The following is a 13,851-nucleotide window of genomic DNA, read 5'->3' on the forward strand; positions in this document are numbered from 1 at the left end:
TTTGCATCATTGTAATACTATGGCTATTTATCCTTGGTGTCTTGGTGATGCTCCTAAGCATCAACACGTCACCTCACGCAGAGGTCTGACACTGAAACAATGCACTGTAATTATACTTAATCCCATGACAGACGCAACACAATTTTCTTAAAAACAATGAGAAGTTGGGGATTGGGGGTTCCAATTTCCAACTCTCACGTGGGAGAGAAAAGTCCATGATAAATTGTTCCAAATATAACAAAAAACATAGATACTGTATAGAAAGTTATGTAAACCAGCAAATATTCTTTTATCAGATTGGGATGAAGTGCCAAAAACAAAGATACTTTAGAGAAAGTTAATCATGCACTTAAGCAAATACACTAACCGCATAGGTGTCCCTTTGGATTATTGAAATTGTGTTTTATAAATCCGTGTACTACATGAAAGATTTTTTTAAACAAATAATTATCTATGTGCTCTTTTTTAAATAACTGATGTGCACGGGGGTGGCCTGATCTTTCGGTGAGTTGTGATAACTACGATTTAAGAGAAACGTTGACGATCCGACTACAGGTTGTATCCATAGTAGACATGGTCACATCATTAACTATCCCACACTTCCCGCACATGGGGCATGGAAATTCCTGGGAACCATCAAATATCTCATTTACCAAAAGGCAAGGTGACAATTTTATGCAGACCATTAAACTTTAAATGAATTAAAAGCATGGAAGATGTAATAATTTGCAGCATCAACATACAACGATATGTAATTAGTACCCAATCAACTTGATGCCAGCACTAAAAAAACAACTATGTACAATGTGCGTACAAGCTCAAACTGAACTTACATACTATAATTACCTAAGAAACTGGTACCCTAATATGATTTTCAGAACTGTTAAGCCTAAGGTTCGGAGTGATGCAAGCAGTATTTATGAATCTAAGTGTACAGAGGATTAACAGATACCACCAATCTTTCAACAGAATGTACGGCAGTGAATTTGAGAGATCAAGCAGTGAAAAACAGATAGCAGATATCTTAAAGAACATCAAGAAGTATTACTAATTACTTGAGACAAATTTACGACATGTGTACTTCAACAACTTTGGTTTGTCACAGTTTCAGATCAAATCATCAAATAATGAACCTGCCTTAACAACATCAAATAACAACAGATACAAGATGTTTCAGAATTAAAGGACAACAGTGCATCAGAAAATCCACCGTACCTCGCCATATTTGGAGAAAACCCCAGCAGCTTTTATGTAGATCAGATTCTATCTATCTGAACAACAACAGAAATATGTCAGAGTACAAAATTACAAAAACTGTATTATAATACTGATGATGAACAATCATATTACCTGTTTTATCACCATGTCTCTAAGATTGCACCAGCAGATAACACTAGTTGATGATGAACAAGAACTATTTTGGGAACTGTTGATCACCTGAGGTACTGCTGTTATCAATGTAAGCAACACATTTCAACAGCTAATACAGCATAGTCACAGAAGGCATTGGCATTTTGTTCTCAAGTATTTGACACTAAACACAACTGTGGCTTCAACCTTTCTTAAACAGTAAAATGTGGTCCATCAGTTATATGATTTCTGTTGCTTGAGGCAAGCACTTCCATCTACCTCATAATGCTGTCATAATTTTAGGCTAAGAGTAGTAGTACAAATAAAACCATTGCATATTGAAAAATAATGCCTTGTATCATAAAAGGTCATTGCAGTCAGTTCTCTTTTTTTAACTTAAATGCAAAAAGATACACCAAAATAAATTTGACAACTGACTCAGTGACACCACAATTTCCATTTGCAAAACCACAATTTACTCTGCCTCTAACACAGCTCTTGATCTTCAATTGAAGCTCGTTAGCACTCCTAGTACATAAATACATGGCCCTCCAACGAGGATTATCCTGTCGACTGGAGAAGAAACATCTAGCAAAAACAACCTGCCCAGTGTCCTAACTTTAATAAATTGTTGTACTTACACAATCAAATTGAGAGAAATGAAAAACACATGCAAAATGGTGGTCTATATCATCAAAATAAATAGTTGAGAGTGACCCCAAGACTTTTTTACAATGATGGTGAAACCTTCCACCGTCACTACCGAGACAGTCTTTAGGCCCAGTTACACTCAACCTTGTGTTCGTACTCTGCACTTCAAAATTTAGCTCTTGCCCAGATGCCCTAAGGCATGATTTCTCGCCCACCCTGCACCCTAGAACCACTTATAAATGCACCACAGCACATAATATGATATCTTTGAGATTCATATACGCTGATTAAATTTGTTGGTGCAGGATAATGGCGATCTACATCAATTGATCAGTCAGAATATTCTTCTCCACTATACTGATCCATATCTTCTACACGAGAATGCTTAGGATGGTCATAAAGATCATCATCAACCGAAGATCTTTGTCGCTTCAAGTTCTCCTGCAAGGAAGAAAACATTAACATCTTGAGTTGGCAGGGTGATTAAGGTGGGCACAAAACCTAAAGAGAAAATAGAAACAACAATGATATCCTACTTGAATACCTCAGAAACTGGTAAGAGGTATTAATTAAACCATTACTTAGGACAGCGAGAATATGATAAGTGAGTGCAAACAGGAAAAATTCATAGGTGCCTTATATTTTTTAATTACTCTGAGAAATCATGTGTCGTAAAGGCAATACAAAACAAAGATAGTAGAGTGAAACATTAGCTAGCAGAAGTGTGATGTCTACTATAGAACTAGTGAATAACTAATTTCTGCACAACGAGATGTCATGCCAACAATTATGAAGGGAGAATGAGTCATACATGCATGCTAGAAGATTCTCCACGTTCCATCATACTGCCATGAGCTGTCCTGCTCACAGTAATCCTGGAAGGCACTGGAAAATGTTCAATTTCATCCCCAGATCTACCCTCTTTTGCTTTCTTCTTCTGCAATACTAACTTAGTAGGAAGAGGCTGCAAAAAGAACATAAAGTGTCATATGTTCACAAATGTGCAATAAATCAGTCTCATATATCAAAATTAACATGATATCCATAGAGCACGTTACCAAATATTTTGCACCATCGTCATCAAATGTGACAAGGTATGTCGTGGGGTCATCTTTGTCATCCCCCCTTACCTGGACAATGAAACAAGATAAGTAAAACGGAAGAGCACTTCTCCACCAGCAAACAGAAGAAAAAAATTTAAAGATACCACAAACAGTAGAAAATATGCACATACTTCCCAGTGGTACTCCCTAAGCCAGGAGTACTGAATATCTTCAGTTTCATCATCCAAGTCCTTGCTAAGCTGAAGGAACAACGATAGTCACCATAAGATCGATGCACAATTGGTCAAAACTAAAATTAAAACATGCTACAGTGGCATTTTAAATACAAATGCACTAGAAAAAGATGGATACCTCATGGGGGGATGGAACCATGTATGCTAAAAATTTCTCCTGTTTTGCAGGGTCCGAACCATTGACAAGAAAACTTTTCATCACAGCCTGTAACGAAAGCATCAAAATGTCTCAAATATCTCAATAGTATTTCTAGGTGGAGTGTTAGGCATGTCTAGAAATATATGGATCTAAAATGCATTTGATATTCACATGTGATCAATATGAAATCCGTTATTACTTTCTATGAAAAAACCAGTACATCGCTAAACAGAAGATACACTCATAACAGCATGAACATATTAAACATATGTTGCAACATAACTATAGATGCGAGGATATAAGGGGGAAGGTTAGCAAACAAGTAAATAACTCACCTGAGATTCACATTCATCACGCTCAGATCTCTCAAGCTTGTTGTACTGCTCTGAATCAGCAGTAGGATCACCATCAAAATTCACCATAACAAATTGATCATCATACCTAGAGAAACAAAAATGTGAAACCAATATCAATTAAAATGTAACACCTTAATTGATCCCAGGAAGAATTTTATTCAGTGATACCTCAGAAACCAAAACCAAAAGAAACATTAAAAATTACTATCGCACAACTTTTTACAGCAACAATAGATTCTGTAGTAGACTATCCTGACATTACAGTAGGTGGGAAATCAAACAGCTTCCTCTCCATTCAGACATGAAACGAACACACAGAAAAACAAAGGATCGAGCCAAACCTATCAAAATCAGGAAGCAAAGGCAGAGCCCATTCTGCCTCCATCCCACGTTTAGTCTGATGAACAGGGCGAGATTTAGCTGCCCTGAAAGAGTCTTCAATGGCTTTAATTTGCTTCTCTCTGATATACAAATGCATAGAGTAGTGTCACTGGCTAGACCAAGTTTGCAAAACAGGGTAACTTGCACAATTCAAGGAGTGAACTGGGTAAAAGCCTAAAAGGAACATACCTGTCATTAAGATTTTCCAAGAAAGTATTGCGGCCCTCCCTTGATTCCCGCCTTTCCTTCGCTTGTTTTTCTGTAATGGACTGGAATAGCCAACCAAGATTATACAAATATGTATTAAGTAATTCAGCAGAACCTCTGTAACTAAATCTACAGGAGAATAGTTGGCATTACCAATTTTGCTGCATCGGTGCTAAGTGGAGAAATATATTGTGTTTTGACTAGCCAAGAAACACCCTTGTCAGTGGGCCTCTCCTTTTTCCTTATACCATCTTTCTTAACAGGGGTAAGAACCTCATCATCACGCAATAGCTCTTCATCTTCTGGAGCCATGGGTGGCTGAACAGGAGGAGGGCTAAAAACAGTTTGTGCACAAGTTAGGTATGCTAAAAAGAAATCATCTGATAAGGAGATCAACTAAGAATACATGTGTGTGGCTTAGTTCATACTTATATACACTCATATCAAGTAGGTCAAGAGGTATTCCAAGATCATCAGGAACAATCATTTTGGGTATGTAGTTCTTCTCCAATGAAGTGATTCTGTATTTGGTGTATCTGGAAAGAGGAAGCAGATAGCAAAACAAAGAGTGAAGACCAGATGTCCTAATATAATTTTAAGAGCAACATGCATGGTTGGCAGTACACAGAGACTAATGTTCAACACAGAAAAATAGAGAAAGGGGGAATATTCAACACAGACTAATCAAATGCCAATGGCAAAGGATGTTTGTATAACAAAGGTGCACTAACAAGCCCTTATACAATGATATTGGCTAGCCATAATGACTGTTTTCTATGAAATTATGTGTTTCAGGAACCACAGATAAACCAATATGTGGCAATCAGTTCCTGCCGTACGAATTATGCAATTACCAGAGATGATGTGACAAAATTTATCCTTCCAACCAAGAACACGATTGCTCCTTAATGCCCTAATACCACCTCTGGAGGAATGATTTGACTTAAGGATTTACAAGCACGTTGGAAATGGTGTACTCATTATACATGTGTAAAACGATCTGTAACTATCCAGTAAAATTATCTGCCCAAGATAAATTCTTCACAAAGATCTAATCACCAGCACTCATAAATTGACATGGCAAATTAAAGCAACATGGAATAATTCAATTTTCTGTTCAGTCTACTAGGGCGCTAGGCCTTCAACTGCCAAAATACTCTCTTACAACAAAGGGCTCTATGATCAATACAGACCAATCTCGGTTATCTCGACACAAAGTTATATTCAAATCAGAAGATGATAAAGCTCGATAAATGGATTGTAATGTAATAGGTGCATTATTAATCACCAGTATAATAAGCAACAAAAGAGAGCAATCTGAGAAAAGACAAGTAGTTCTTTATACCGGTCCTTATCCTTGTTTAGCGGCAACCATTTCAGTTGAGAGCTTGGATCTGGCAACTCATTCCTAAACCTGCACAAACCCCGTAAAAAAAAAGATTCATCGAAGAGTTCCATTCTGAAATAGAGACATAATCACAATATTTCATTCCATGCACATCAGTTGCTCTGGAAAGATCTGGAAGCACATTTCAGAAACACTCTACACATTAATAGGGAACTGCCGATCACTACAGTGTTACTTTTAACCTAAGTTTTGCTTGCAGAACAAAACCCTTTTTTATTTTATAAAAAGAAATAATTAAAGCAAGCATAACCCATCAACCTTTTAAGAACTGTAAACTAGAAGATTCTAAGTGACTATCTTGAACTAAGAATAAAGCACTACAAACTAAACCTAAAAATAAAATAAAATGGCTGATCATTGCATCTTAATGGCAGCACACTTCATATGTTGCCTTAAAATATCTAATAGGTGACTGTGGCTTGTCAGTAATACATCATCACAGCATTTAGCAACTGTTCAGGTTGCTCTTAAGACATAAACCAACCAAACTATTACAAACTGCATGTAAGAGTTACTGTAAGTTTGTTCAAGATACATACTTCACTTGTAAGACAGATAGTGTTTGCTAAGAATTACTAAAGTTTTGCCAAAACACAAACTTCTATGACCTAAAAGATTTTCTTTCCAAACACCACCTCTGATAAACCCAAAATACAAAATTTCGTGCCACTCACTTGTGTTTGCAGAGGAAGGTCGTCGGCTTCTTGAGGCGATTCTCAAATCTCTCAGCGTTGGGAGCTGAGGCTGGGCGAGACCCAGTTGCCGCCGGCCGTGGCGCACCCGATGGCTGCTGATGGTGGCGGCTCTGCGGCTGCTGGGCAGCGCGCACTTGCTGCGTCTTCTGCAGAACCGTGGCCTGTGACTGGCGCATCATCTGCTGTTGCTTCCGGTCCTCCGCGCGCTGCTTCTCGTATTCTCGCTTCTTCCGAGCACGTCGCTCCTCCTCCGTCTCCACCCTCGGCAACCCCGGCTTGGTCTGCTGCTCCCTCGGGGGCGGTGGAGCATGGGCCTCTCTAGGAGGCGGCTGCGCAGGAGGAGGCGGAGGCGGGGGTGGCGCAGAAGGGGGAGGAGACGGCGGCGGCGGGGGCGGAGGAGGGGGAACCGGCTGGCTGCTGTTCACGCCGTACGGCGGCGGCGGCGGCTGGTAGTACATCTGCGACGGAGGCGGGGGCGGCTGCTGCTGCGGGTGCCCAGGGCCGAAGTTGAACTGCGGCTGGTGCGGCGGCGGCGGGCCGGGCGGGGGCGGCGGCGCGAGGAACGGCCCCTGCGGCGGCATATGACCGTACCCCGGCTGCTGCGGCGGCGGGCCGTACGGGTTCATCGGCGGCGGCTGCGGCGGGAACCCCCCCTGCGGCGGCGGCGGCGGCGGGTGCGGCGCGTACGGCCGGTACGACGCCATCGCGCGGCGGCCGCTCCGCTAGGGTTTCCCCCCCAAACCCTAACCCCAGCGCAGCACCAACCCCGCGGCCGCAGCGGCGGCAGCTACCTCTCCCACCCCCACCACAACCTCCTCCTCGGAAGCTTCTGGAATCTGCAGGGACGCAGCAGATCTAGGCGCGGGTGGTGGATTGGATCGCGACGCAGAGGAGAGGAGAGGAAGCTCGCAGCCGCAGGTGAGGTGTTCGACGAGGCGCGTGCGTCCGCGCTAGCAAGCCACGGTCGCCACCGATGCTTTCGAAAATTTTCCTTTTTATTTCCCTCCTTGTCGCACAGGTTTGAATTCGGCAGAATTTTGGCTGGATTTGGAATTGATTCGCATTTAAATTGCCGTGTACTTTAGCTCCCCAAGAGACGGCATAAATGCAAGTATACAGACCGAGCGCAAACCAACTAGTATGAGCCTACGTAGGGAACAAAATAAAAATCAATAAGGTTAGTTCGCATGCCCGTTCTTCGGTTGGTCAAAGTAACCGGCACAAAAAATATAAGTAATAAATTATTATATAACTAATTTATTTTTAGTTATAAATAACTTAAAAATGGATCAATACTATTTTTTAAATCAACTTTCCTATATATATTTTTAAAAAAGCACGTGTTGTTTAGCGGTTTGGGAAGTATGCGTGAAAAACGAGAAAAATCTGGTTTAGTTTACTAGGGCCATAATCCTCCGTATTTTCAAATTAGATGAACTAAATATATAATTCAGATAAAGAGATTGGAGAAAAATATTAGAGACCATATATGTTAGCTTTAATGTGGGATTATAGCTCGTAATTGACTCTACTATTAAACTCCAAGTAATGTAACTGTTAGTGTCACACATGGCATATGCAGTTACCATTCATCTACCGAAAGATTTTTGAGAGACCTGAAAATATTTTGAAGGGTTTAAGATTTACCCATAGGCATAAAGAAAATCACGTCTCCGGGAGTGCCTTTGGACTTTGCTACAAAGGTAGCGAAAGGGCTGGTTCACGAAGGTTCACGTGGCCAGGGTAAAACGCTGTGATTTTTCCTTTTTCTCCTCATGTGATTTTTTTCTCATGGTTGTTATATTCCATTTCCTCGTCATAAACCAAAAGTATATCGCACGAACATCTACACGCGCATATTGCAATTCATCGTATCTCTCTGTTGAGTATATTTTTTCTCTTTGCACCCAACATGCACCCATATGTCTATACATGTGATCTTTATATGTATAAAATTTAGGGGTATATTTTTGTATTATATAGTTTGTATATATAATATTCATATGTAGATATATATATATATATAATATTTATCTGCACGAAGTTTATAGGAATAATATTTACATATAGATAGTTTCTATGGAGATGTGCCTCCTAGGTGGATAGGCATTACCCTTGAGTATTCCAAATGGTGTGATCTTGATAATTTTGTGCATGGTTTTCCGGTTTTCCTCACCCCCGCAAAGAAACGAGGTAACATATTGGATATCGGGCTCACCTCTAGGAGTTGGTTTGGTAGAGCAAGTCTCACCAACGGAGATTAGCACCTTGTTTGGATTGGACCTCCAGTGGCAATCCAAGATCAACTCACCTTGGTGTTGACTTGAATACCAAGACCTACTCATGGTGGTGAAATTTGTGAGGCAAGGGATCGAGTGTGAACCAACTCTCTTGAGCGCCTCAATGGATAGTAGGATTGAGAAATTCGAACTTCAATTTAAAATATTGTGTCAGTACTTTATCTGTGTTCACCTTATTTTATTCTTGATGTGATACCTTTGGACTTTCACTCTTGAACGAATAAGTTTTGGATTGTATCAGAGTATTTGGATTTCCTGTCAGTATTGACAACCTACATTGGAGTCCACTACTAAGTGGTTTTCAGGTGCATATTCACCCTCCTATGTGTGATTTTTTTTTATCCTTAATGTTTGTATTGGGAACCGATGTTGGAGACTCCGGTAGTTGGGATCGAAGACCCTGATGATTTTTTTAGCTTCAGCTTCTAAGTGGTATTCAGGTACACATTCACCGTGACTGTTTGATCCTTCATAACCAACAGGAGTAGGGATATTACCCATTATCGAGGACCAGTCTTGTATTCAAATAATCTTTTCTTTCTCATTACTATGGTCTTGTAAATACTACTCTGCATCCTCAAACATCTTAATTAGATGTCTATTCGATGACAACTCGCTACATGTTTACTCTTTTGTTATCACTTTCCATGCATTTACTTTCTCTTTTCTTATTGCTTCCTTATTCTATATTTAGTATAATTTATAGGAAAGAATATAGGTTGGCTTTTCTCTCTCACACAACCTATGCACTTAGGTTAGTTTAAAGTTTATAACTAAGTCCTATTCACCCCACTCTATGATATTTTTATCATTACCATATTTAGTCATTTGTAGAACACTTTCTTATAAGAACTAATCGTGAGAATAATTGTACCGCGAGTCAATAACTAAATTCAGAATCAATACTTCGGTGAACACAAAACCATTTTTACCTGTATTACCACTTGGAAAATTCAATTTAGTAATTACAAATTCGATCCAAAATTACCTAAACGTTTTCGGATGTTTTTTTCCACTAAAACGTTGACGTTTGACTTTGGTTCGTCGTTTGAGGTTTTCAAAGCGACACTTTTGACACGGGTTGACTTTAGCACTACCTTTTGCGGCAGGCTTTGGGTTGTGGGCCTGGGCTCCTGGCCCAATAATTTATTGTGGCCCAGCCAGATCTAGTTGCAAAAGCCCATATTACAAATATTCGGCCCATTATTAGTTGGCCCGGCCCAAATAATACTAATAATATAATCCCTAAAAGCCCAGTTCATAGTATTCCTCGAAAAAAAAAACAGAGAAGAAAATCACGCTAACTGCTGGAAGCAAGAACTGTCACAATGACACATAAGATAATCAATGGTTTCTTATGTTCATAGAGTTATTAAAGTATATCATACTTCTTTCATTTCTTTTATTATATATAGAAGACACACACCTGCACATTGTTACACACACACACACAATTACATTCTCTGACACATGCTTAAAGAGAAAGTAAAAAGAAATAAGCTTATCTACCTGTTCTTCACCATTTTATACATGTGCTCTATTATTCCTAGAAAAGGGTAATCCATCAGCTAAAACTACAAGCCACAAAACAATATGTGTGAGCCTCTTGGGAGGTAAATTATACTCACTCCATATTTTTTTATATGACGCCATTGATTTTTAGATCACGTTCAACCATTCTTCTTATCAAAAAATTATATAATTATTAATTATTTTGTTATAATATGATATACTATTATAGGAACTTTAAGTATGTCTTATAATTTTATATAGTTGGATATAAATATTGAATAAGACGAATTATCAAACATAGATTTAAAAGTTAACGGTGTTATATGAAAAAAATACAAGGAGTACAACTTTTTTCCTCTCTAGCGTTGTCCATAGACAAAAGTGGTCACCTAAACTATTGAGGTGATTGTCAAAAAGTCAAATGATATATTTGCAAATAAGAAATAATTTGTAAATATAAATTATATATACATATTTTTAGCGATCTAAAAGACAAGATTGAAAAATAGTTTCAGTGTAAAAAACTCCAAATCAATCCCAACTTTAAGATTAAAAATTCAAAATTTGGCTTACAGGCATAAGTGAAAGCGAAAAATGACGGTGATCGTCTAATAACTGTCACAAACATATGATAAACCTCATAAGCCAAGGATATATATCTCGTCTAATTCATTGTTCAAGTTGTCAATCACAGCAGCACAAAAAAAAAAAAAACTGCCACACATCCAATTCAATTCAAATCACTGCTACTGCTGTTGATTGCGAAACACAGTAAAAAGTCTGATTGCGAAGTGAGGTGGGAATTCCACGGATGGAACAGCAAATTAACAGCAAGAACAGGTCTCTGACAAAAGAGAAAGAGAGAGATTAGCTCTTTTTGCTGGAGCAGGAACAGGTTCATCAGGCCATCGATCTCATGGATCTCGTTCTCGTCCGACAAATGAAGACGCCCTGCTTAATTGCCTCCTCTGCGTCCTCTTCACCCAACAGTCATCAGAGATCAGATGGAAACGAAAACAAATTTTGTTTGTGTTTATTTCTTCAGGTTAATTTCAACTATTCACTTTTTTTTCCGATTCCGGTACAAGCACACCATACTCACAGTAGGTGCTCTACGATGATCTCAACTGGTAGCGGAACAAATCTAGACCGTTTATTTTTCTAATCCAATAGATCTACTACCATAATAACTACTGGTACCATAATAACTACTTGGTAGGAGGATATTTTTTTTACTGGTAGTAAATTCTTATGTCAAATGGTAATACTGGTAGAAAATACTAATGGCCATTAGAGATTACTGTAGTTAAGCTCTACTCACACACGTTTAAAGAGATGGAGGCATTTGGTAACTCCTTGGACGATATTGAGATAACATCCGCCTCACATTTTCACTTCTGCTTATACTTATAATTTAACATTTGAAATTTTTAAATTTAAATCTAGAGTTGATTTTTGGGTGCTTTCAGCAAAGTTTATTTTTCACCCTTAGCTTAAATCGCTAAGATATATATATATATAGTTTTATTTAGAAATTATTTTTTATTTATAAATATATCATTTGATTTTTTTAATAAAAAAGTCAAACAATCATCTCATCACGTTAAAAGCGTACTTAGATGTGCATAATATTTATTCCATCGGTATTTTGAAACCTGATCCATGACTGTACCACCATACAAGGACGCTTACACGATTTCAACTACAGATTTTGAATATATTTTTCCATTCTATAAGGTTAAACCCAACCATTGATTTTTATGAGCATTTCGTTACATATTTTGCTCTGTTTTCAAAGAGAAAATAATGTTGAGGTATTACGAAAAAATATGATGTACCCACATGACATGCAAAATAAAACTACCTTCTCACCGTGCAACATAATTTCTAACTTTACCATGACACGTTTCACTTTTACTAGCTATAACGCCCATACATTTAGGGCCTCTTCAAATATACATTTAGGCCTCTTCGATTTGAAGGAATTTTATGGAAATTGAACTGTTTTCTCTAAAATTCCTGTAAAATTCATGTGATCTGGAGAAGCTATTAGCTAGATAGAGTACAGTGTAACGGGGTCCTAAGCTAGGTGCTTAACGAAACCTTAGCTCTGACAAAAAAAAAACAACAATGGTACTGCCAGAGAGCATGCTCCAGATTTTAATTGCATCAATGACCCCACTGCAAAAATTGAATGGCGCTGAACAGATTTAGGTGACGCACATTATGCCCTCGTGAACCCGATTCATCTGGTCCCAACCATAGCAACACGGACACTAAATTGGAATAACTTTTTTTTCTTTTCACGGAAAAAACGAATAAATGATGCCGTTTTTGTTTTATTTTTCTCTAAATTACTCTTCGTATGCCAGATTATAAAAAGTTTTAGATCTAGACACATGCGCTAAAATGTTAGTGAAAATGAGAAAATACCGTGAACAGTTAGGAAGAGGGAGTAAGCAGAAAACTTTAGCGGTGGTTGGTTGAAAAGAGAATATACTATTGAAATTGTTATGTTTTAGATAAAGTTTTGAATGTTATAATTTAATTTATTTTAGGACAGGGGATTAACATCCATAAACTATTGCCTTCAGTTAGAACTAGAAATAATATTCAATGATATGTTTACAAGTTTTTCTTCCTGGTACCTGCATCCTTTCAATATGACTTTATATATGCTGTGGGGTACATTTTAATGTTTTTTTTTGTAAGAAAGATGCATTGGAGTTCGGTCCTAAGCACGATTTGATCAGAAATCTCATTAGTGAAAAAAAAGATTCCAGGAGGGCCCTGAGAGGCTGAGAACACAATATTTCGCTATCCGGGGCAAAATCTCGCCATGAATTATCTAAAATTTTGAACAAACTTAAATAGATTGTAAAACTGCAATAGTACAAAAAATATCCCTAAAAGTTCCAATGATTTCGAACCACCATCTTAGTTCTAAGGAGTGTAGGTGATGAAAATTAAACACTTTCGTTGGAAAAAAAGAGGCTTAAATGTAGAACAAAAACATCATCAATTAATCATGTCTAATTTCCAAAGCATTAAGAGTAGTAGTAGTTAGCAAGGGGTGATGATTAATTAAGCCTTAATTTGCACGTTGCTTTGAGAGGGCTTATCCTAATTGTCCCCCTAAAACAGTGACGTGATGCCTAACACCCAGAACAAGAGAGCAACATATCTATTGGAATCCCCAATGGGAAATCCCCATCCCCCCTACACACACAACCACATCAGTACATTGCAACATCACTCAAAGCACATAGAAACATGTGAGGCATTCATTCACATTTTCACACACCTCTAGTGGTGATGTGAGAGGGCATGATGCGACTAGTATTATCATTATCATTATCATTAATTAATTATTCCAGTATTTGTCAAAGTGGAGGCAGCTATGTACACATCTCTCTTAAGTTAATGAAAAAAAAAAGAGGAAACCCTCAAAAATTAAAGAGAAAGTAAAAAAAATTAAAAAAAAGGGAGGTGAGGCATAGGGGAAAAAAAGGAAGTAAAGAAGAGTGAAAGAAAAAGAAAAAGGTTGATGTGAAG

General features: G+C 38.2%; 1 protein-coding gene across 1 annotated transcript; it reads right to left on the reverse strand.

Moving 5' to 3' along the window:
- Positions 1–1,754: 1,754 nt before the first annotated feature.
- Positions 1,755–7,479, reverse strand: LOC102717085 (protein PAF1 homolog). Its single transcript, XM_006659072.3, has 12 exons — positions 6,464–7,479; positions 5,727–5,795; positions 4,810–4,917; positions 4,535–4,715; positions 4,364–4,443; positions 4,135–4,254; positions 3,773–3,878; positions 3,417–3,503; positions 3,236–3,304; positions 3,060–3,131; positions 2,813–2,965; positions 1,755–2,442 (listed from the first exon to the last, which is right to left on the reverse strand). The coding sequence occupies exons 1-12, from the start codon at positions 7,186–7,188 to the stop codon at positions 2,332–2,334; spliced, it is 1,881 nt and encodes a 626-aa protein (XP_006659135.2). The 5' UTR covers positions 7,189–7,479; the 3' UTR covers positions 1,755–2,331.
- Between the last annotated feature and the right edge of the window lie 6,372 nt (positions 7,480–13,851).

This window comes from Oryza brachyantha, chromosome 8 (genome assembly GCF_000231095.2).
Source record: "Oryza brachyantha chromosome 8, ObraRS2, whole genome shotgun sequence".
NCBI classification, from domain to species: domain Eukaryota; kingdom Viridiplantae; phylum Streptophyta; class Magnoliopsida; order Poales; family Poaceae; genus Oryza; species Oryza brachyantha.

Bases quoted from the DNA above. Each gene is read 5' to 3' on its own strand.
- LOC102717085 (XM_006659072.3), bottom strand. From the start codon at position 7,188: ATGGCGTCGTACCGGCCGTACGCGCCGCACCCGCCGCCGCCGCCGCCG. The intron at 4,918-5,726 runs GTATAAAGAACT...TCCTCTTTCCAG, and splicing joins CTAAACAAGGATAAGGACCG to ATACACCAAATACAGAATCA. The intron at 4,716-4,809 runs GTATGAACTAAG...AACTGTTTTTAG, and splicing joins CTTGATATGAGTGTATATAA to CCCTCCTCCTGTTCAGCCAC.